The sequence below is a fragment of the Vidua chalybeata genome, chromosome 15, assembly GCF_026979565.1.
Source record: "Vidua chalybeata isolate OUT-0048 chromosome 15, bVidCha1 merged haplotype, whole genome shotgun sequence".
Taxonomy (NCBI): domain Eukaryota; kingdom Metazoa; phylum Chordata; class Aves; order Passeriformes; family Viduidae; genus Vidua; species Vidua chalybeata.
The window spans coordinates 13,942,086-13,966,536 of NC_071544.1; the positions used below are offsets into that span (position 1 = coordinate 13,942,086).

The 24,451-nt window shown below is 47.9% G+C and overlaps 1 protein-coding gene across 1 annotated transcript in view; it reads right to left on the reverse strand.

The window, feature by feature from the left end:
- Window positions 1-19,755, reverse strand: part of ADAM19 (ADAM metallopeptidase domain 19) — a 32,601-nt gene extending 12,846 nt beyond the window's left edge. The window contains exons 1-9 of the mRNA XM_053956766.1: window positions 19,695-19,755; window positions 19,370-19,449; window positions 15,990-16,060; window positions 6,404-6,482; window positions 5,284-5,360; window positions 3,206-3,398; window positions 2,713-2,778; window positions 1,344-1,415; window positions 364-530 (exon numbers count right to left, since the gene is read on the reverse strand). Of these exons, the coding sequence (XP_053812741.1) occupies window positions 364-530; window positions 1,344-1,415; window positions 2,713-2,778; window positions 3,206-3,398; window positions 5,284-5,360; window positions 6,404-6,482; window positions 15,990-16,060; window positions 19,370-19,449; window positions 19,695-19,755 (866 nt within the window). The remainder of the gene's footprint in view (window positions 1-363; window positions 531-1,343; window positions 1,416-2,712; window positions 2,779-3,205; window positions 3,399-5,283; window positions 5,361-6,403; window positions 6,483-15,989; window positions 16,061-19,369; window positions 19,450-19,694) is intronic.
- Between the last annotated feature and the right edge of the window lie 4,696 nt (window positions 19,756-24,451).

Below are 24,451 nucleotides of genomic sequence, written 5' to 3' on the forward strand. Positions count from 1 at the left end.
AAACCCAACCAAAGAAAACAAGGAAAAAGGCTTTGTATCTCTGCATTTCAACCCTACAGGTCCTCTGACCCATCCTGGTGGATGAATTTCCATGGAAGAGGTAAGGGGATCTGGGAGCTGCTGCAAACTTTTCTTCCAATGCCATTTGTACTGCTGGCCAGGCTGGCCCTGATGGGATCAGTGGCCCATCAGCCACAGGCCATCATCAGCTGGCTCCCAGCACCAGGGCTCTGTGTGTCAGTGGGATGGGTTAGGAATTAATGCTTTCCACAAAGCCACTTTGAATCCTGGAAGGATATCATGGTACAAAGTGATTTCCCACCCACCCAACCCACTTGTCAGAAACAGGAGAAATGAGCTCACGTGATTAGTTGGGCATTATCATGTTTCCTGTGCAGCCTGTCTTTGCTACTCCAGGCCAGAAAGGACTTGAGGGTGGAGTAGGGATTCTCTGTTACATCACATTTATCCCCATAATTCCAGATCTCCAGCCCCACCAAAGCAATCCGGATATTCAAGGCCCTGTAAAACTAAGATACAGAAAAGAAGAGATGATAAAATGAGGACCACAAAGTTATTTTACTGTGTTTTAAATCTCAACTATGTGCTGCTAATTGCTACTAGAGATCCACATGTCCGGAGAAGATGCTTCCTCTGGAAATGCATTTCAGCTTAGTGCTGAGCTCTGCAGACAGAAATGTGCAACCACCTAAACTCAAACTGAAACAGAGACATCGAGCTTTCATTTCTGAATGGTTGGCAAAGATAATCTGAAGAAACAAACATTGAAGACTGACATCATGTTTTATCTTCCAGTAGTCAAAATTCCTGAAAAGAGTAAGGAAATAATCTTCTGCCATGTCAAGTACAAACAGGAGAAGCATTCATGAGTAGCAGGGTGAAGGGAGTGGTGGAAGGAGTTTAAGGGGAGCAGGAGGGGAGTAGATCTGAAAAGTAAGCAAGTTTTACCTCAACAGCACTAAATACCACTGCAGGGATGACTTCTGAAAGCTCCTTCCAGCTCTACTCCCCAGGTTTTCTACCATTTCAAGTGAATACCTCAGTCCCTTTTCAAAAAGTATGACTTATGACTTAGGTAACAGCTTTTACAGAGTTGTAATAGAACACAAGGTGCTCATGCTGGCTCCAAGGAATGGAGATCCTCCCACCCTGTTCTGGATTTGCAGAACACAATTGTTTGGCAGATGCTCTCCCCAAGTCACCGGGGAGAACGGTCAAAAAATTATTCTCTCTCCCAAAAAGCCAGCCTTCCCCTGGCCCACTTAATTCTCATAGTTTATGATCTGGTGCTTGCTTTACTCCTTTCACACACACAGTCTCACCTTATCTACGTAATTAGCAGCTTCCACTAATTTATTCCTTGTTGCTTCGATGCTGAAGTGGTGTTTCTGAAACTGAACAAAATGAACATGTCAGGCAGCACAAAGGCAACTACAAAGAGCTGAAATGTGTTAAAATGAGCCACATTCTTCTGGAAATAAGAAGGTAACTATGAAGTGAAGTCGCCCTGCACTGCATAGCTGACTTTAAGCCCACCTGTACAGGTATATTCAGAATTTATCCCTGGCACACCATGGCAGTGGTGCTACTCAAGTGGTGGCACACCCAAACTTATCAGTGTCCCCAGAGCTGGGGGCTGACAAAGAGCTGGCAAATGTGCCTGGTGAAATGTGTGATAACAAGACTTCACGTCTGAGGTCAAGGCAGCTGGACCTCTCATCACATCTCACTCATCCAACCAATTTGCCTACTTAAAACACCTGGCAATGAATGAATTGAGTTAATTTTAGCAAACTGTTTGACTCAAAGATTTAAAGCAGCAAAATGTTCAAATTTTTGTTTAACAGATGACAAAACCCAACTTTTCTTTCCGTGAGGGACACAGCAAAGAAAGGGCAGTTAACAACAACACCATGAGACTCTGGCCCAGTTTCTCTGATCAAATGGTGAACAACATATGGCAGCTCCTGGGTATTATGTGTTTTCTCAGTTTCCCTGGTGTCCTGCTGCCTAACAGAGAAACCAAAATAGGTTCTGCCTCTTCAGCTTTGTTCAGAATAAATTATAGCCCAGAGCACTGTGTGGTTTTCCCTACTGGAGTTTCAAGTTGTAAATTATGGATAGGACCAGCCTGGCTCCCGTCTGTGCTGGAGATTAAACAATCAGTAAAACACTGTGTGGTTTGCACTGTCAGTGTGTCTGGCCTGTTGTCCAGGCTGGGGATGGGGGAGGGATTGTTGACTTCACTCTGCTTCTCCCAGACCTATTCTGTGATCTGGAGCCTTAAAAATGTCTATTTATATATCTGCTAGCAGCTCAGAGCAAAGCATAATCATGGTTATCTTCTCTAGAGATTAAGTGTACTGCAGTTAGAGCACATCACTCCTGGAAACCCCCAAATTTCCCTATTCTGAAGGCAGACTCTCCCAGCCATACCTAGGACTGACCACTGCTACCCTGGGAGACCAGAACTGACCCTCAGCCCTCATCCAAATCTGCATCTCTCCCTGGGCCAATGGTGGCTGCCAGGACAAAAGTGACCAAGACACAGCTCTCCCTGTCCACTGAGAACCATTGGGATTGCAAGAGAAAACTTGCTGAGCCTCAGCAGCCCTCCCTGCCCCAGGAGATGCTGCAGGTGGGATGCTCTGTGCCCAGCACTCCTTTGGGTATAAAAATCCCATTTCTTACCTCTGCATAATCAGCCACGAGCAGGAGCTCCACATACTTTGTAGCCTGCAGAGTGTCCCGTTTCACCTGCAGCAGCAGCAACACTGGGTTATTGGGTTATCCCCACAATATTCCCCAAGAAACTCTCCACAAAATATATGTAGAGTCATTTTTCCCAGTTGGTTTCTCACTGGCCCACCCCATCACACACAGGGACCTCCAAATGTAATTGATTTAGGGCAACCAAGGTCAGTATAGCTACAGCAAGTGCCCACAAGCCCATCCTCAGCCCACCTTTTGTTCCTGTATGGGATGTAGGAACAGCTACAGCCCACCACTGTCCCCAACACTCATTTACTTCCCTGCTGGAGCCACTATTTCACAACCACCTTGGAAAACCCTCCTAAATGTTCTTCATTTCACTTTCTCAGCTATGCTGCTAGGGGACAGCAGGGCTGGGAACAGGTGGGATATTCGGAGCATCATGCATGGACTCAGGCTGAGCCCTGCTCACCCTCTGGCCTGGGGATTTCATCCCAGTTGTGAAGTTCCTGAGCCAATCTTCAGCTGCATCCCCAGTGCCCTGGTAGCCACAAGCTCCTCCCTGCAACTTCAGGTTGTCCACCCTGTAAATCAAGTGCTGGTTTGGGCTGTCAGGGGCTGGCTCCAAGATATAGCTGGAATTGCTGCTCAATACGATAAGTCCTCTGTTGAAACAGGAAGCAATAAAAGGGAAAGTTGATTACTATCACAGCAACTGGAGACAAATCCTTCTGCTGCTGCTGAACTCCCATCTGACTCTGGCAAGACACTTATCCTTACCAGGCCAGGCAGCTCATTCATTTAAAAAGGTGGGAATGTTTTGAGTTCAGAGGGGGAAATCCCTGAGCTTCCATACATTAAAATCCATTCAGTGGGCCTCAGCCATTGAGAGGCTATTGGAGCATGTGCTGCAACCTGAGACGTTTAACTTACAGCTCTTTCTTTAGGGGCAGTGGAAGCTTTTCTAACAGAAGAAATTTGCCTTTAACAGACCTGACCTGAAAATGTGAAGGCTTTGCTTGTCAACAGGAAAAGCAGAGTTCTCTCTGGGTCATGCACATACTCAGATGGTTCTAGATTTCTCAATGAGCATCCTACAGCCAGGAGAGCTGGAAATCTGTGTGTGATGCCCTCTAGAAGATGTGTGGCTTAATGAGCACCACCCACAGCTCAGAGTGAGAACAGCCACGTGTGCTCAGCTCCTGTGCCTCCCCAGCAGTGAGAAAAAGATGTCAAGGAGCTGCCAGCAGACACTGACAGCTCAGGGGTGCAGGAGGCCTCTCACAGGCACACTGAACATCTCTGTCCCTCTGGAAAGCAGAGCCTAGGAAAACACAGGCTGGCAGAAGCACGGCACACCTGTGACTGCTTTTGGAGTATTTATTGCAAGCCACAGGTGGCTGCACTGTCCTGTTTATCTCACTGGGCCCTTTGGCCTGTGCTACACTCACTAAGATGTCTCAGGTTTGCTTTGGCAGGGGCTGTTTCCTGGCTGGAGCCAGTCCCACCAGCACAGCTTCCAGCAGGGCTCCAGAGCAGATGACCACTAATGTCAATAAAGCCCGTGTGATGTTTTGGAAACAAACTCTGAGCTGGTGTAAATGAATGCAACTCCTTGGTCACAACAAACTGCTTCATTTACTCCTGACTGAGGATACAGACCCCCTTTTCCAGCCAAAGACTCTGTTACTCCCAAAACAAGGGTTTCACACACATAGCTCTGGCATCAGCTGGGGAGAAGCAAGAAAGCAGGGCTCACAACCCAGGAGGGAGCTCAGACTTGAAGACTTTGCCCCAAAACACACAGAAAATTGCCAGCTGTGAGAGAGTGGGAGAAAGTTTCTGCACAAGTGTAGAGCACTGGGCTGGGACGTGGTGAGTCCTGTCCCTGCCTGTGACAGATGCAGCCCTGAGCCACCCACAAGAGTCTTTTCTGCAGTGGACTCAAGTTAAACTCAGTCATTGCACCAGTCCACACTGGCAGCACACAGGGAGAACGGTCCTGGAGCTGCTCAGGAGGCCATGGCTACTAATGGCACCCCAATTTCTGCATTTTCCCCAACGTGCCCCTTTTTATGCCCAGGTAGGGCGACCTTTGAGAGCTGGTCCATCCGCTCAGAGAGAATGTGGCTGCTGGGAGAAGGGCTCGGGAGGCAGCATCTGAGCAGGGGCATTCCCAGGGCATTCCCGGGGGCATTCCCGGGGGTTTTGCTGGGGCATTCCCAGGGCATTCCCAGGGGCATTCTCGAGGCATTCCCAGTAGCATTCCCAGTGGCATTGCTGGGGCATTCCCAGGGGCATTGCTGGGGCATTCTCGGGGCATTCCCAGGGCATTCCTGGGGGCATTTCCGGGGGCATTCCCGGGGGCATTCTCGGGGCATTCCCGGTGGCATTGCTGGGGCATTCCCAGGGGCATTCCCGGTGGCATTGTTGGGGCATTCCCAGTGGCATTCCCAGTGGCATTGCTGAGGCATTCCCGGGGGCATTCCCAGGGGCATTGTCGGGGGCATTGCCGGGGCATTGCCAGATTCCAGCAACCCCAGCACTCACCGCAGCCCTCGGCAGGTGCTGAGCGAGACGCTGGAGCGCTCCCAGCCGCGCACGACGCCGTGGTAAAAGCAGTGCTCCTGCAAGGCAGAGGAGGCAGGCTTGGCGGTGCACAAACGGGGTGGACACGGCACATGGGCTACATTTTAGGCGTCGCCGAGTCCCGTGCGAGCGCTGCCGACACTCCGGTTGCTGCTCCCTTTCCGCTGCATTTGGCAGCTGATTATCACCGCTAAATCTCCGTGACTCCGCTGCGAAATTTGGCCTTTCGGCTGCCAAGTGCCAGAGCATCAAACAGCATCAAACAGCTCCTTGTTGCCAGCAAAAATTGAGAGCTTTGAATCCCCCCGGGAAGGACTCGGGTGGCTGCAGCGTTGGGGCAGACCCAAAGATTTCTGCCTGCAGCAGGAGCTGCCCATCGATGGCAGCTGCCCTGGGTCAGGCCCCCGGGATGTGGCTGCAGCCCCAGGGAGGGTGACACCGTGGGCAGTGGGGGCTGCTGGTGGGACAAAGGCAGCCTCTGGCAGGGACAAGGAGGCTTTGGGGCAGAGATGCCGACATATTCATTATATCCCTTCCCCCCACCCCGGGGCAGCAGTAGGAAAGATGATCTCATGGGGATTTTATCTCTTATTTTTGCTTTGTGACCAATGCACATCTTTGTGCTGCTGCAGCAGAGTCAGCCAAGCCTGTGTGAGATCAGTAATTTATGGGGTTTTTACTGAACGGGAGCTGGCTCAGAGGGGCTGTTTTCCCCAAAGGCTGGGAAGGTCCCCAGCGTGGGGAACGTGGTAGCAAAACTAAAAGCAAGAGGGTGAGCAGTGTGAGGAATAAACAATTCCCCAGCACCCAGGGAGAGGGGAGCAATGCTGGCTGCTGACCTTGGCTCTTATAACAGAGCTCAGGCAAAACAGAAAGATGTTTTTACCATTTTTGGGGGATAGAGCAGCTTTCCCACTGGAAGCTCCCAGATCAGAAAGCTGGACTGCCCTCCCCTTTAGCTTTAAGCTGTGGGGATCTGTGCCCTTAAAGAAAAGGCTCAGGAGGAAGAGGTTCACCTGCTTCTCCAAGCCCCAGCCTGGGGTCCCATGCAGGCACAGGAGGGAAGGATCTCTGCACTCACCGTGTGGCTCAGGGGGGTGCTCTGGGCTTGGCCAGTCTGGCTGTAGTGGGTCTCAGTGTAGCCTGGTGCAAAGAGGTTTCTGCAGACACAGTGGAGGGGGTGAAAGAAAGGTACATTTAAAAATCAAGATGGTAAGACCTTCCTTTTGACCTGGATTTCTGCTTCTTAGGGGTGCTGGAAAATCAGCTAGATCCAGCTCTTTCTGAAGCCAGTGTAAATATTCCTGCTACTGTGAACCACTGCTGTGGATTTGGGGCAGTCAGTGTTTTCTACCCATGGTGTGAAAGCACCTGCAACACCCTGAGGGGGCAGGTGAGAGACAGGGATTCACAGGACACCAGCTGTGCTCTGCTCTCTGCTCTCAGCGTGTCCCTCCTGCCAGGACTTGTTCAGGGAGCAGCTCCTGGTGGCCCAGGAGCCATGGGATCCATGGCAGGACCATGCCCATGGGCTGTGTGATCTGTGCAGAGCACGGTGTGATGGCAGAGGGTCAGAAGGTGGGAGCACAGCTGACCTGGCCACTTCCATCTCTCCACTGCCCTGGCAGGAGCTGAGCACCTCTCACGGAGCACATCCGCTCCTGGAAGGGCCCCACAAGCCATCTAAGTGCTTTTCCAAGCCATTTATTAAATTAAAACAATAACAGAGAGCCTGTCCCTGAGTTCAATTAGGCACCAGGATCCAATTCCAACAGCTGTAAGTAAACAATTCAATTTTTACATGAGGACTTTTAAAGACCCAGCATCCCAACCTAATCACTGACCCTGAATGGGTACAAGTCTCTGTGCAGTTTTCTTTCTATTGCCAAATTATGCCCCAGATATACTGGGGCATAACAAATTAATAATAAAATAAATACTATAAATATAAATAAACTAATAATAATATAAATACAATTAATACATAATATAAATAAATTAATAATATAAATTAAAAGCACCAAGTCCTACATAGCAAACACAATACAGGCCATATCTGAGTGCTGGTGTGAGTCCTCAGCTCAAACCCAGACTGTCTCCACTGCCCAAATCTGAGAACAATCATAAATCAATCTGTATCTGATTTTCAGCTGCTGCCCAGAAGCTGGTTCACATCTTTGTTATAGGAAAATGCTGATTCCCCAATTTGAATTTGTTCATGTCATCCCCATGTACACAATATTCTTCCTGTCTTCAACCCAGGATCAGACCAAAAGTCTATAAAAGGAGCTCCTGTGCACTGAATAGAAAGCATTTTGATTTTGTTCCAGAGGAAACAGCCTTCTCCTTCTTTTTAAACATCTGCATTTGCTAAACAGTGATGTAAAAAGTACAGCAAGTCAAGATCTGGGCCAAACCAAGAAGGTCATATCCTGTGTCCATCTCAGCAGCCATAAAATGTAGGTTTAAAGCTGTTTTTAAAAACAATAGTTTGTCTTGCAAAAATGTGGAGAAGGATCACAGAACATGCCCTGTTGATGAAACGCTCCTGCAGCAACCCCACGGTGCTGTCAGGCCACCAAAGTGCCACATTTGCCACCCATGAGGATGCCACATGCACCCTGGGCAATGTGTTGTCAGATGCAGCTGCAACTCAATCCCTTTGCATCCCTGTTTAAAGCATGTCATGTGCCAGATTTTAGAACTAAGCTACTACAAAGTAGCAAAAAAAGTTTTCTTCTTTTCTTTGCCTGGTTTCTGTAAGCTGGATGAAGAAAGCTGTATCACAAGGATTTTTCCATCTTGGCTTTTGGTACCTGTCAGTCAGATCTTATCAACCTTGAAAGCATCTCTTTTTAAAAAAGGGACTGGGTGCCTGTGATATCTAATTAAATTACACCAGAACAACAGGAAACAAAACCTTTTATCATTGTTTGAAAGTGCTTCACCCACCTGGCATCCAAGGGCTCAGACAGCTGAACAAGTACCCACAGCTTAACAACAGACAACTGTGCCACTGTTGTGTCTGATAGCATCTGATGTCAGGAAAACAGCAGCTTTTATCTCCACTTTGAAAGTTCAGCATAGCCCAGAAAAGCTCATTCTGTGTCTTTCTGATGTGTTAATTCTTATCAGCAGATTCTGTCAGTGATCAGAAGGCAAGGTTGCCACGTTCAGCTGTCCCAGGTCTGTAAACCCAAGATAAGCAACATCCCGCAGAACATAACTCCCTTCATCTCCCTGACTGCAGCAGCTTGCTCAGCAAGGGTGCAAGAAACAAATATTTAATCACCAGATTGCATTAACTCGCAGGAAATTGCCTTGAGCAATGCTCTGGCAGGTATCTGGTCTGTGTCAGGGGCAGACAGTAAAGCAGTGTGATCTGCCCTGTGCTATTACAGCCAGACACCAGCCCGTGGATTCCCTGTAGCTGAGGCTCTGCACAGCCCGCTCGTTTCATTCCCAAACAAGCACGCTTGTGTTTTCCTCCTGCTCCTTTATTCTTGGAAAGCATTAGCCATGAATAGGCACTTGATCTCCCCTTCAGCATCCCCGGGAGGGGGAGGCTCCTCAGAGCTGTGACTCCTGCCCAGGGAGGGCACAGGATGAGGCCACTCAGCACAAGGGGTGTGCACATCCCTTCCCACTCGAACACTCGGGCTCCAGCCCCTCCTGGAGTGGATTAAGGAGCTTTGCCTGAATTTTTAGGGACACTTAGGCAGCTGCCCAGCTGAAAGCCTGTGTCGTCTCCATGTTGCAACTTGCAAGCCTCTCTGCACCAGCTGACTCCTACTGTGCACCACAGGGTCCCTAAGAAAAGTCCAGTTTCTTATTCTGAGCTTGAAACAGTCCTATTTTGAAGACAGTTCCCAGCCTTGATGCAGAGGGGCCCTGGAGCTCTTGCAGCACTGCCAGAAAGGGCTATCACAGGGGATTGCACAAGGTGTGGTGGAGAGGGCAGTGAGGAAAGAGGAAAAACAACAGAACATCTTGCAACACCCTTGGTGTCTTATTTTGAGCCTGTAAAATTTCATTCCCAGCCCAACTCACTTCTTTAGCAAACATCAAGCTTTCCACCAAACTGTAAATAAACAGCAAACAAACCTTCCTGTCACCAAAAGTGCAGCAGAGTTATCAGCCAGTCTTGACTCTCTTTTCCACGTGTACCAGTTGCTGGATAAACAGCAGAGAAACACCCATACCCCAAAACCTTCTCTGCCATCATTTCAGGACAACATCCCTGCCAGGCTGACCAGCTGATTCCAGGGGAGCTCAGCCCTGCAAAGCACTGACGGAAGTTTCCAGAACACAGAGTTCACCTCCTTGCTGGAGAGGGAAAGTCTGGAAAAAATGACACTATTTGGTTCTTTCTTCTCAGTTACATTACATGCCTCTGTAGTGACCACTTCTCCAGCAGCTCACGCTGAAGCTGCAAAAGTCTGGATGCAAAATAACATCACTTAAAGGCTTCTGAGATCCAGTCAGGCAGCTGGCAGATCGCTAGCACACATCATCTTCCTAAAAGGCAGCACTGAGTCTCTCATTAGAGGAGTTATCAACATGAAGAATTGATGAAATCAGAGAAAAAGCTGGTTTGGGATGGGAGCACCCTCCTTTGCTGAAGCTGATAGCAGCTGCAGCCGGTCTGGGGTCAGGGAAAGCTGCACATGAGCACTTGGGATGTTCTGGAGGAGCCTCACACCTTTCCAACAGGGACCAGCTTTCAGCAGGATCAGTCAATCCCCAAGATCCAGCTCAGCCTCCAAGCTCAGGGTGGAATCGCCTGCTCTTGGCAGGGTTTGCTCCCCGGGAAGCCCTGGGAGCCAGGTTGAATGCAAGTGAGGGAGCCAAACGAAGGGAGGGTGGCTCGGTGCCATCATGTACAGATGGCCCGAGCAGTTCCTGCTGATGGCCGTCCTGGAGCCGTCCTGGTCCCGCTCCAGCCTGTCAATGATATCATTGTTTGACACAAAGCCCTCCTCCCTGTGCTGCTCCCTGCGTGCAGAGCTGGCAGCACAGGGCAGCCTGGCTCTGCTGGGACAGGGGGTCACATACTTCACTCATGAACTGAGATGGTTCTCAGCAGGAGGAGTGGGATGAGGGCACGGGGCAAACCCAGCTCTCTTGGCAGGCAGCTGTCCCTGTGGCACTTGGGGACAGGGAGAGGATGTGGCTTTCAGCTCATCTGGCCGCTGCTGAGGAGCGGAGAAGCAGCTGGAGGAAGAGGGGCTACAAGGCACACCCAAACACTCCCAAAAACAGCAGAAGGAAAGCTGGGGCCCTGCTTGCATGACCATGTCCTCCTGAGGGAGTGCACATTTCCCAGCTGCTCTAGAGAACCTCACCCCTATTTTCTTGAATAATGGGAGCAGTTTTGCCTATAAAATATCACTTGTCAGCACAAGCCTAAGAGGAGCTCAGGGCTGCCATGAACACACTCAGTTGCACCAGCCTGAGATCACTCACAGGCACCCAGAGTGCCCAGCAGCACTCTGATTTCTTCCTAATTAGAGCAAGAAGAACTTTTAATAATTTGGTCCCATCAGCAGCCTTGTTTGGGTTCATTTTACAGAGGGGCTAGTCTGCATGGACAGCTGCCAGTTTAGAAACACCCAGCAGTATCTAGGAGATGGACATGTTTTTTATTTCCTCCTAAAAAACAAAAGCCAAATGGTCCATGAAGCTCTCATGAGAAACATTGACATTGATTTTTCAGTCATGGGACCAAGAAAAGTGGAGCCTGCAGTCTCTTACATCTCTTTCCCTGTCCCTTTCCTCAGATCACAATAAATCTGTCCAGCCAGGCTGACTGCATCTGGGGGTGGAGGGAATTGATTTTCCCAAGAAATTTTAGACGTGAGATTTCCATCTACAATTTGTGGTCCCACTCCATTGCCTCTCAACAGGATCCAAGTAGGGTAAGAAGGGGAATGTGAACTCTTGCCTCTCAGTCACATAAATGTTCCCTAAAGCCAGAATTTATTATCAAAACCTGAAGTGGCCCCATCTCGAACACCACCAACACATGACTCATGACAACACAAGCAGGCAGGCCTGCTTTCCATATCCACCATTAGTGGGAAATGGGAGATTTCAAGCCCCTGGAATATTGCAGTCAAAACCTGGCACTTCATAATACCAATGAAATCCAATTTTTTTTTTTTCTTGGTGAGTTCCATCCAGATGAATCCTGGAGCTCTTAAGCTCCCTTCCTCTAGAGCTTTTGCTAAGAACATTTTTATTTTGTAAACACAGCAGTTTGGAAGGGAAAAGTGTCTTTCCAACTATTGAGGTGGGACTAAACAAGCCATTTTTAAGGCCTGGGAAAGCATCACAGACTAAAGACTCTCCATCCCCTTCTCCCACTCACATCACCTGTGACATTCACTGTAAATTGTGTTACAGGACCCAAGAAAGATTTATCACATAGACCCTTGACTTACCAATAGGAACCATAAAGGTTACCCAGAGAGGAAAAAGGAAATGAAATAAATGGAAAACTGGCTGATAATGAATCAGTGCACAAAAGGTTTAAACGGCTTCATTTCCCTGTCTCTTCCTCTCTGCCCCATACAGAGGAATCACTGAATATCCTGAGGGAATCAGGAAGCTGAAAAGCAGCTGTGGCTTTCCAGATCCCACCCCTGTTTTTCTGATGATTCCAAGAGACAGTAGAGCAGGATAAACTCAGTTTCCCCTTTGCATAACCCTTAACCCCTGCCCATGAAGGAAGCCCATTAGACACTGATGATGTGTAGCCCATCAGTGGAATAATCTCATATATCCTTCCTGCTCAGAAACGGGCAGCAACTTCCTCACTCAGTTGGTAGGAGAGGCCCTGGAAATGTGCAAAAGCAGGAAACACTGGAATACAAGTGACACACAGATCTTTTACTGCACCACTGAGAGCACCAGGCTGTGTGGGAGCACTTGTCACCTACCCAGGTGAGGCCAGCAGAGCTTGGAAATGATGCTGCTCCCTATCAGAGTGGCCTCAAACCAACTTTCTGTTGGCTCCTGAGGTCAGAGCAGATGAGCTCTGGACCTCCTTTGCTGTGTCCTCAGGCAGTTCCTGCACGTCTCCACTGGGGCTTTGCCACCCAGTGCAGTGGCCACAATAAGGAGCTGAAACAAACAGCCCCAGGCTATCCCAGGGATTCACCCACAGTCACCTCCTGGAGAAGCCTCCAATACCCTTGGCAGCTGAGAGGGCCTTTCCCAAATCTGTTATTCCCATGAGAGACATGAGAAGAGGAGAGAAGAGGTCTTTTTTCTCCCTTTCCTTCACTGAGGTGAGAAGACAAATTCCATGCAGATTTCTGCTGTGCAAATGGGAACTCTCCTCCTCACTAAGAAAAGGCTCACCCCAGGCAGTGCTGCCACACACATTGAGAGGCTCTCAGCCTGTCCCTGCTTGGCTCAAAGCTGCTTTTTATTAACAAATGCAAATGTCTTTTAAAAAAAGTCACTTTTCATCCAAGGTTTGCAACTCAGATTCTTCCGCTCCTAAGCCCCAGCCAGATTTAAAGCTGCTTTACAGGCAACTCTCCATATATTTGTTGTTTGTGCAGCTTTGAGCTTTCCAATCCCACAGCTGCAGGACATGGATTTGAGTCATTTAAAACAAGCCAAAGTCCTTTAAGTGATATATTTTGTCATTATCCTGAAATGTTAGTGTGTCATGAACTCTGCTTGAAACTCCAGTGTGCTTCTGACTTCTTATCAAATTCCTGAACAGGAAATAATGCAATATTATGTTAACTGCTAATGCAATAATTCTATTCACAGATATATGAAGCTCAAATGCAGATGTGTGATGAGCTTATTACAAAACACTGGGTTGGGGACAGCTCTGAAGCAAGATATGCAATAATTTGCATTTCACCTCTGTGGATGAACATGATGTCCTTTTCATATGGAATATGAAATTGGATGGTGTGAACATTTCTTCCATATTGAAACTAGAATGTTTCTTCCAAAGCTAGCATCCCTACCAAAGTACAGATTTTGACACTTCCCTCACTTTTCAAAGCAATTTTATCAGTTGTCTCTCCAGAAGAAGAGTGGGGAATGTGCAATAAGGCTGCCTAATCCACCAAGAACATCACCTGAAGCAGTTTCAGTGGACTGGCATATCTCCTTTCTAGTTTTGGGAACCATTGGGTAAATCATATCCCAGCCAAACCCAAATTATGCCAATTTCATGCTTTCCTTGAATGATGGGAGTCTGGGATGTGGATAAAAGAGTAAAATGTGGGCCAGGTGGGTGCATTCACATCCCTATGCTGAGTCCAGGGACAGAGGGGGAGCACAGCACCAACCTCAGCAGCAAAGCTGATTTCCAAAGGCTCCTCTAAACTGGAGCAATTAAATGGCTCATTTCTGAGGGTCATTTCTCTTTTTATTTTAGTTTAAAAAGCCTCAAATCCCTTATTTGAAGTTGCAGTTCTCTTATGCCCCTTTTCATGTGAATTTGCAACCTGGAGCTTGCAGGTTTTGTACAGCTTTGAAGGGACACTTCCCACTTGGGGGATTTCACTTTCTCTGCTGCTGCCTGGGCAACAAACTCTTCCCAGAAGTCCTGGATGCTGCAGCTACTCAGCAGCTCAAACCTCACCCAGAACCTCAGCTTCCCCTGTAGGACAAGCAAGAGCAGTGATGAGCTCCTGGGTGCTGTGGAGCAACCCCAGGCTGGGAATGTGAGGCTGGGCTCTGCCTTGCCACACTCTTCAACAAGGAGAAGACGTTTGCCTCCACTTAAAAATGCTCTATGGATGCTGATAAATACACAGGGCTTCATCATTCCTCTTTTAATGTAAGTCTCTAAACTGCTTCAGCACTTTCACAAGTCTCTGAGAAGTGGAGCCTTTCCACTAATTGCATTTTGTGATTGTACTATCACCTTTCTTGAGCAAGGACTTGAGGCCTAGCAAGACTCCCACATGAAGCACTGATATCTATGAATCATCTGTATTTTCCACTGAAAATAAAAATTAAAAGCCCCAAACCAGTTGGTTTTCAACCAAGTGCTATTTCATCAGCACTTGTAAAGGAGATCCATCCTGCAGTGGAAGTGTGCACACACTTCCAACCCTGTGTGTATACATCTCAATGAATGAAAATGCACTTCAGGAAATAAACACAATAGGAACCTTCTATTATTATAACTCTGTTTACTAACACCAGCAAAGGGCTTTTCTGTGCTGGCAATAGCACGGCACCGCTCCCGCGAGCACCTGGAGCTTACATCACTGTGCTTGGAGCTCAAACATCAACTCAGCAAGGATCCTTTCTCTGGCCAGCTTCTGCTGTGCCAGAAATATTCACCTTTGCATAGCAACTGCAGAATCAGCAAGGCCTGCCAGTTCTGCCAGCAGCATCAGAGGTTGTGCTGCTTCCAGGCTCAGTTCAGACCTAGCACGGTGCCACTGTCACCAGCAGCAGCTATTCCTCCAGACAGTTCTGGCTTTGCAGTGCTCACGGTGCCTGGCCTTATTTTCCCAGCTGAAACATGCTAAAATACACAGAATTTATAGCTGTTTCTGTTTAGTTCTACACAGGTGCATGACTGCCTGTGAAAAGCATCCATTTTTTGCAGCACTGGAAATCTCAGTAGGTTTTGTGACTTTTTACAGAAAACATCTCATATTCATCTTCCATCAGCCATCACATTTCAGGCTTTACTGCAGAAAGTGACAAAAAAAACTGGTTTTCCTCCAAAATACCCTGACTATCATTTAAGTTTATGCACTGCCATCAGAACTGTAAGACCTTCTGACACTTCACTCTTTTAGGAGGAAAGCTGAGCGCTCAATCTCTGTGATTGGGATGTCCATAAAATACATTTAAAATATAAACAGGGACATTATTCTGAGGTTATTATTCCAATTGATTCTAGCAGACAAACATTTGGTTGTATTTCCATAGATAAATCTTCAAACCCATTTAAAAATAAATAAAACACCAACCGTGCAAGTGGACTGCTGGGCAAAGACAAGCTTCTTGCAGCTAAATTCCCAGCTGCTATTCCACTGCTGGAAACTCATGTACTCACAGGGGCTCTGGGGTGGCCTCCAGACCAGAATCCTCCTCCCTACCTTAATCTCCTGCAGCTTCAGCTGAATTCAATATGCATCACACCCTATGATAGCACACAGCATTGCTCTCGCGTGCCTGAGAGGAGGCTACATTTCAGTTAATGCAAAACCAATTTTTCAGTCTGCTTTGGCATGAAGGGCACTAATGGAATGGAAACTGTCAGATCATTTCTCCTAGGAAGCAGAGGAGGACCTCTTTGGATCACAGCAAATGAAATCTTCATTAGAGTCACACTGACTCTAAAGCACTGAGCCATTTGGTAAATAGGGAGCTTCATATCAGAAGCATTTTCCAGCTAATGTAGGAAGAATTATGATGCAAAAATAAGTTTACACACTGAGGGCCAGGTCACCATCTGTTTTTTTGCTGACAAAGCTCTGTCATAATGTGCTCCTTGGCTGATTAACATCTGAGGGGACTCAGAATAACCTTGAAATCCAGTGAAGGACTTCCACATCCTGTCTTTATCAAAACCCTGTTGAAGTCAGTGGAGGTTTTCCTGTTGATCTCACTGTAATCCTTATTCATTATTTAAGTGGGATCACAATGCAAGGCACAGGCACACTTACCTATTTTTCTCCAGTTCCAAGACGAGCTCTTGGCCTTCTGCCTCTACTGTCACTTCAGCTCGGAGTGGATGCTGCGTGCAGGGGAGAGGGAGCCTGTTACTCATACATCATACTTCTACACATCCACAAATACAAACTGGAGACTGCAGCTGGCCTTAAACCACCCCCTGCCTTCCTCCTATGTCAGACCTGGGGGAAGGGAAGGGAAGGGAAGGGAAGGGAAGGGAAGGGAAGGGAAGGGAAGGGAAGGGAAGGGAAGGGAAGGGAAGGGAAGGGAAGGGAAGGGAAGGGAAGGGAAGGGAAGGGAAGGGAAGGGAAGGGAAGGGAAGGGAAGGGAAGGGAAGGAAGGGAAGGGAAGGGAAGGGAAGGAAGGGAAGGGAAGGGAAGGGAAGGGAAGGGAAGGGAAGGGAAGGAAGGGAAGGGAAGGGAAGGGAAGGGAAGGGAAGGGAAGTACCACGGTGCCTCCCAGCTCCAGGCACACTGCTGCATCCCACAGCACAGTCATGCAGAGCCAGGAAGCAGTGCTGGCATCTGCTGGGATGCTGTACCTGAGCTAGAGACACCACCTGGTGTCTCAGGAGGAATAAAGTGCTCAGGCAAGGCAACAGGTACTGGAGTGCTTGGAGGTGCAGTTGGATGGGAAGAGCTCCCTGCACAGATTGTGCTCAGCACAACATCACAGGACATCCCAGCTTGCCCCAGAGGTTGAGGAGTCAAATATCCGAGCTAGTCAACCAAAGCTTCCTTTGTTGTCACAGCAGAAAGACATTTTTAGGAGCCTATTTCAGGACGAGAGGAATCACGCCTCTTCCAGAGATTCTCACATTGTTCCTTTTCTCACAGAAAATGCCACTGAAAGGCAGGGAACAGGGACCCTTGGATGCCTTCATACTCCAGCCATTGCACAGACAGAATTTCAGGCCTCCCCAGGGCCTGCTGGTTTGAACAGAATGCACCCCAATTTCTCAGTGCAATGGCAAATGCATACACTAACCCCAACATTAAAAAAAAAAAAAAAAAAAAAAAAAAAAAGAATAATTCCAGAGACTTAAAGCACAGAATGAGATTTTTAGAGGAGCAGCAAGAAGAGGCTCTGGGGTCTGCAGTTTTTCCTCCCTCAAAGCAAAACCACTACGTAAAGTCAGCTTGGGGTTTCCAAGTCTGAATGCTTTCTCATAGCGAAAATGGATGAACAAATTCCCCAGAAGAGAAATAGCTCATATTAATATAACAACACACTTTATTCCACTGGAGGAAAAAAGAAATCATTAACCCAGAGTATTTTCTAAATCAGTGTTGGAGGAGACTTTGAGGAACAGAACATTGAAAGTGAAAGAAAGCAAGGTTGACTGAATGGGATGTTCTGTCAGCCCAGAGATATGCTCACTTGCCATTTCAGCAAATACAAATATCTCTTTTCGTCAGCTCCCTGCTCATATTCTGGGTTTTGCTCATTCTCCCTTCAGTTTCCAGGACGTGGCATCAGGCCCACGCAGATGATGCAAAACGTTAATACATTCAGGATATACAAAAAGGGATAATTGCAAGAGGCAGAGCTTCTTTTACTAAATCACACTAAATCACAGGTGCTCAGTTCATGTGAGGGTAGGTCTGTGCTTCACTCACTAACAGCAGTGTAAGGTTGCCTTGCCCATTGCTGAGGGTCTCCATCACCATAAAATCTCTTCACAAAGGTTGTGCTAATGTCATTATTACTAACATCACCCTCCCTCCTCCTTCAGTAATCCCACTGCTTCAGTCCATCAATTGCTGTGTAAATGAAATATCCCAGCTGTATATAAGCTTTGCTAACACTCATTTCAGAGCCAATGAGAACTTGCCTGAAACAAACCAAGTGCAACCCCTGAGACCCAGCAAATTTGTATGAGGGGAAATGCTCTCCAGATGTATTTGCATCGCTATCAATAACAGAACCAAAACCTGCAGGCAGAATCACAAGGGCATTTTAAAAAGAACTGAGATCATGAGAGAGTCATTGTAGGGTTTTTTGTGTGTAATAGGACACAATGATAAGCTTTAGAAAGTCTCATAGTATGGAAAAGACGCATTAATAAATTCCCAAATAACACCACTGTGTTCAAGAAAAATGGCATGTCTCCATAATGCTGAGCTTCCCTTTTTTTCTGATTCACAATGTGAAAAACACCCTGTGAACTTTCCTCTTTCTGTTGATCACACAACAGCAATTACTTCTTGATTGCAACAATACCAAGCCTGGGAAGGGGAACTGTGTTTTGTGTTTGAAGTTATCTGGACCTCCGTGATTGTCAGAGTCTGGAGGCTGTTGAGACATCCCTTCATCCACCCATGGAACAGCAGCAGGGGTGAGATCTGTATTAACACACAGTGTCTGAGACACAGCCAAGCCCACCTGAGCTGCTGGTTGGCTTTTCTTACCTAGTGAAGCACCTTCACAGCTGGGATTCACAGAACCAGAGAATGGTTTGGGCTGGAAAGGATCTTAAAGATCAGCTTGTTCCATCCCTGTGCCATTGGGCTGGAACACCTTCCACTAGGAAAGATGGCTCCAAGCCCCATCCAGCCTGGCCTTGCACACATCCAGGCATGGTGCATCCACAGCTTCTCTGGGCAACTGTCCCAGTGCCTCGTCACCTCACAGTCAAAAATTTCTGCCAATATCTAATCTAAATCTGTCCTTTTTCAGCTTAAAGTCATTCTCCCTTGTTCTGTCACTCCACAGCTTTGTAAAAAGTCCCTCTCCAACTCTCTTGTAGCTCTTTTAGGTACTGACAGATGCTACAAGATCTTTCCAGAGAGTTCTCCAGGATGAACAACCCCAACTCTCTCAGTCTGTCTTCATAGGAGAGGTGACACAGCCCTTGGAGCATCTTCACTGCCCAGCCCTGGCCTGGCTCCAACAGGCTGATATTGTTCTGTGCTGGGGTTCCCGACACAGCACTGCAGGTGGGGTCTCACCTGACCACAGTATAGGGTCAGAATCCTCTCCCTTGACCTGCTGGTCACACTTATTTTGATGCAGTCCAGGACCCAGATGGCTTTCTGGGCTTTTCTTCCCCTACAGCAGATTCTTCTATCCAGCTGTTCCCGAAATGCCGCCGATTGTGTGGCCCCGCTCCCCTTGCACAGACACAGATCAGGCAGATACAGAAGGAGGCTTTAAGGCATGGCAGAGGGCAGGATGAATGCAGTTCCCAGGTGCACCAGCCAGCTCACACAGCCTTTGCTGCGATCTGCAGGAGCTATGGCAGTTCCTTGCTCATCCCCACAGCTTAACAAACCCAAACCGCGCATCGCCAGGTGCTGCGCCACCCCCCGCCCCGTCCCCGCAAAGGTGGGTCTGCAAATAAAACAGAGACCAAGCGCTGGGCGCGACCTACCTTGGGGCTGCCGGGACCACCCGGGGCTGCCCAGCGCGGCACCACCACCTCGGGCTGGGGCCGCGCCTCAGCGGCCGCGGCTGCGGAGACAAGAGGAGCGCTCAGCATCCCGGCCGCTCCGCACCGCGGGGTCAGGCAGCACGAAGCCGGGGCGGGAGAGGAGAGGGAGCTCTGCGCTGGTTGTAGGAAAAGCAGGAGGATCCCCCAACCCACGCATCCTCCCACCCTCCCTCCCTCCCCGGGCGCTCCGCAGCCGGAGCTCTGGCGCGGGCACCCCGCACTCAGACCGGGCACCCCGCACTCAGACCGGGCACCCCGCACTCACGGGGCGGCGGCCGCAGCAGCAGCGAGAGGGCGATGCCGCAGAGCAGCCCCCGGCCCCGCATGGCTCCGGGCAGGGACCGCTCTCCGCCGCCGCCGCCGCCCTATAAACCCGCCCGGCGCCGCTTGTCCCCTCCCACCGCACCGCGGCTCCGCGTCCGCCCCGCAGCCCCCTCCTCTCTTGCTCTCCCTCCGCACAGCCCGGGATACTCCCGGTGGTCCAGCGGCTCTGCCCCGCGGGGCGCGGCTGCGCTGGGCTCTGTCCCCGCTCCGGGGCAGGGGAAAACCTGAGCACCTCCCTGGGGCTCCCTCTGCAAAACCTCCCCTCCAGCGCCTTCGCCAGTACGGAAATCCATTGTGCCTCCAAAGCTAGGAAAAAGGGGAGAGCTGGGGGAAGGAAGGAGCTCAAGAGCTGTTTATTTATTTGTTTGCTATATTTATGTGTAATCTTATCATAGCTGATCCTGTGTTTCCAGAGACAACCTAAATTTCTCCATTCCTGGGAAATACATTACTCCTGGACAGCTGAAGGGATACAGGATAGATTTTTGTGTGCCTGTATAAAAGGGCAGAACAAAAGGATGTTCTCTGCCTCTCTCCCCTTACGGTCGATGGGAGGGCCGGGCTTGAGGAAGGACTTGGGAGCATCCACAGCTCGTATTCCCGGTGCTGCCCTTCAGGGATATCCAGCCACTGCCACGAGGCTCCCGAAGGAGCATCCCTGTCTTCTCTTGCATCCTTCAGGGTTGAGCCAAGGCTTGAAGTCCACACATCATATTTTGCTGGATCTCTGGCCTTCAGGGAGCTGAGCACCTGGGGGACTGCACGACTGCGTCTCACTGCTGAATTAGCCCGTGGGGTCGGGGTCACACCAGGACAGGAGAGTCCAGGTTAGTGGGGCCACGCTGAGGTTACCAGCTGCAAACACTGGGGGACTCCATGGTGCTGTCGGAGCTCCTTGCACACGCTGAGCCCACAGACAGCAACCTCCTCCCCCGCGTCAGTGCGTGACTCCCAGCCAGCTCAGCTGCAGCCCCACTCAAATGCTGCCAGGGTTGGCTGACACGGATTTTTTATGGGGTCAGCTCCGAGTGGCAGGAAGAGCCATTACCTCTTAGCCACACTCTTCAGACAGACATTGATCTGCATTTTCCATTCAACCCTTTCCATTCATCTCTATAATTCAAGTGTCTCTGTAGGTGAACCAACAGGGAAATGAGAAATGGGGAGAATTTGCTCGTGGACAGGTTTTCAGAGAGTATCAGAAAATCAGGCTGGCAGGAAGTGAATACTCCCTTCAAAATAAAGGTTTGCCACATAACAGTAATGATTTTGACTCTTGTCCAGAGGATTATTTATGCTATTGAAAACTCTAATGTCTTTTGCTCTGAAGGTTTTTGCAGGCTCCTGCCAGGGCTGCCCAAAGGAAAGGTGACTGTTCCATTTTGCAGATACCATTTTGGTTTATATCTCACATATGTCCCATTTGTCCCCCAGCACTTCACAAACTGAATCTCTCTGATCTTGTGGAGAGCAGTTTATTCCTGGTATCACCCTGGCAGAGGAAAGTCAGGCACTGTAGGGACACCTAGAGGGAATAATCAGGGTGAGAGGGCTGTAAGTGACATCTTAGCTGACCCATAGAGAGATCATGACTTTTCATTGCACAACTAAATCTTCTTGTTTCAAAGAGCAAAAAATACAGGGGCAAAATTTCAGCTCTTTTCTAATCATATGGAATATCCTGAAGGGAAATCTTGATTTTTTTTTTTTTCCTGTGACTTCCCCTACTTATTTATAGCTCCCTGTAATATAGAAGAAAACAATGCCATTATTGTGCATGTCTGTATTATAAATAAGTAAAAATGCAAGCCAAATGTAGACACAAATTTAGCTACCCTGCTTTCATCCCTGCATAAAATTTCTGCCTATCCAAAGGAGAAAAAAAACACTTTGATGAGGAATATGTATGCTTGTACTAAAAGATTGTCACAAATCTTCCCAGTACAACAAATCTTCACAGGCACTGCTCCGTATATTTCTCTAAAAGAAAGTCAGGTCAAAAAAGCACAAAATGGAATAAAATGACCCTTATGTTAAGATTATTGAAATATTTAGGCCAACAACTATCTGCTTGTGATTGTTTTCAGCATTCAATATCATAAAAATAAAATATGTGCGATATTTGCATTTGTTATATAGTGATATTTTTACCTTTGGATCTTGGTAATATGAGAACAGATATCTCACTTTAAAACCACCAGAAGCTCCCTGTATAAAAATATAACAACAGGCTGTGCAGTGGTTATATATAGGGTTAATCTACCCATATATATGATATATCATTTATATTACTGAGACACTGTTGCATGGAAAAATTCAGGGTATTTTAGCCTTAATAGCAGTGCTCAGGTGCTGTAATGCTGTTTCTGGCACAGGGTGAGTCAGATCCTGCCTGTGCCCACCTCTTCAAAATCTCTTCCCCAAGTCAGTGGGACATTTGCTGGATTTCACAGAACAAGGTCAGACTTCTGGTTATCTAAGAATTACACAGGCTCAGACTCATTTCCTCTGGGATCCAAACTGTCTGATTAAGAGTATCAGCTGGGAATTTAAAGTCTGCTGTGTTCCCTCATCTGTTACATCCCCCGTGGCCCAGGCATGGAGCAGCAGCCTCCGTGCAGCACCCGGAGCAAGGGTGAGGTGTTTCAGCCTCCCCAGGGCAAAGCTGATGACAGAGCTTTTGCAGAGGGGGTTCTGCACTTGCTTGACAATTTTCAAGATGATTTAATGCTATTGTTGTCAGCTGGAGTGCAAAAATGAGGATTCTCCCTTTATGTTCATAGTAAATCAGGAATTAAGCACCTAGAAAGAAATGGACCCAGGGAGAGGAAAATGCCTGTTCAAGAACCAGACTTGAGCAGAGAATGACTGAGACGTGTACCACAGCTCAGTAATATTTCATGTGAACTCTCTCTCAGGAAAGCCTGTGGAACAAAGTGCTCTGAGAAGACTCCTGCTGACACTGAAGGAAACTTTACCCAGAATCAAAGTCTTAGCAGGAGAAGGGAGAGGACTGTCCTGCCTAACCTCTGCATTACAGACACTCTCACTGATGAGAGAAATGTTACAACTTTGGCTGACTTGAATGGAATGTGAAATCTTCCATTTTACAGAACATTCTTCTGGTTCAGATCATTTGAAAAGATCAAAGGAAGGAGGCTGTGAATCCGTGAAGGAAACTGGAGATTCAAGAATTACCTCCTTTATCCAGTGTCTTAACAGTTGAGAGCAGCTTCAGCTGACCCAGAATATTCTGTTCAGCTCTGCTTTTCCACCACCCATGTAGGACAGCAGGAATATTTGGAAGGGCCCTGGAGCAGCTGTCCTGCCAAAGAGGGAGAAGTGCTGTAAGATGATCAGGAGCTAGACAAGGGCTTGTCCTGATGTGCTGATAGCAAAAGGGTATCAAAGCACTCCCTGTGCTTCTTCTAAAGGGTGGGTCACTGCTACCACTTTCTGCTATGACTTTTGCTTCATTCCTACAGGCAACTGAACTTGAAGATGATTATATCTGCAGACACATCTTTTAACTCTCTTTCCACATGTAAAACACTTATAATCCTCTCTGTGCTGCCTGCAACCTTCTCCAACACAACAGTGACTATACCAGTTAATTCTAAAATAGTTAATTCTAATAAGAAAAGGGAAACAGGCATAACAGCACAAGGGCTTTTACTAATATCCAGTCCATAAAACTGTCCAGTAATTTTGGAGAAGAAAGTTGTCTCTGTAAATGGATAGCAGTGATGTACTGGGAAGCATCAAGTGTCTTTAGACTTTTACAGTAGCAGGAGGAAAACAAACTTTGCATAGAAAATCTTCATGTGTTTTTCAAGCTGAGAAGGACACAAGGTGGCTTTTAGTTTAGATTAAGGTAAACAGTAAGGAGGAAAATAATTATAAGAGAGTAGAACATGTCCCTCTTATGCCCCAATTACCCTCTGCACTGCCATGAAGGCTTGCAGGAGGGCACACTAGGCACTGGCCCTGCCAACACTGGCCACTTCACACATTTCAGGAGGAGAAATAACAGCACTTGGCACAGATACTTGGCACTTCAGGAATCTGCATTATGGGAAAGTTTGTGGGTGAGCTGAAAATCACCTAGAAATGGGAACTAAAAACCTCTTCTATCACACTTTCCTGGCTGCAGGGCCGCCAGACATGCTGAGAGATGATGCAGAGGAAGCCAGGTTTGAGTGGGTTGTTTGTGTAACTTTCACTTCTGTTGTAGACAAGACAGGAGAGCTTCAAGAGAGCTCAGCTGAGGTCTGGCTGCAGCAACACAGACCTGCAGACACAGATCCCTAACAATCACTCCAGGACATCAGCTCTAGCTGGGAGGGAAGAAGGGATCACCCTCACATGTAGTTTCCCATTAGTATATCCAGGATATGTTAAACCAGTCTTCCCTTTCTCTGGGCTTGGTAGAACAAATCACAACAGTTGTGTACCATTCTTGATTCTGGTGCATTGAAATATGTCTGATATCCTACTCCACAGTGTATAAAAAGAAAGATGGGAGAAGAGGGAAGTTAGATCTAGAGAATAATCTCACAAGCAGCTGTTTTATACCCCAAAACATACTTGTGGAGGGATTTGTACATGTGGCCACATGCATTCCTGCAGGCCAGATCAGCTTTCAGAAATGAACAGGCATTTTCTGCTATTTATAAGACTTTCCACTTATCTAAACAG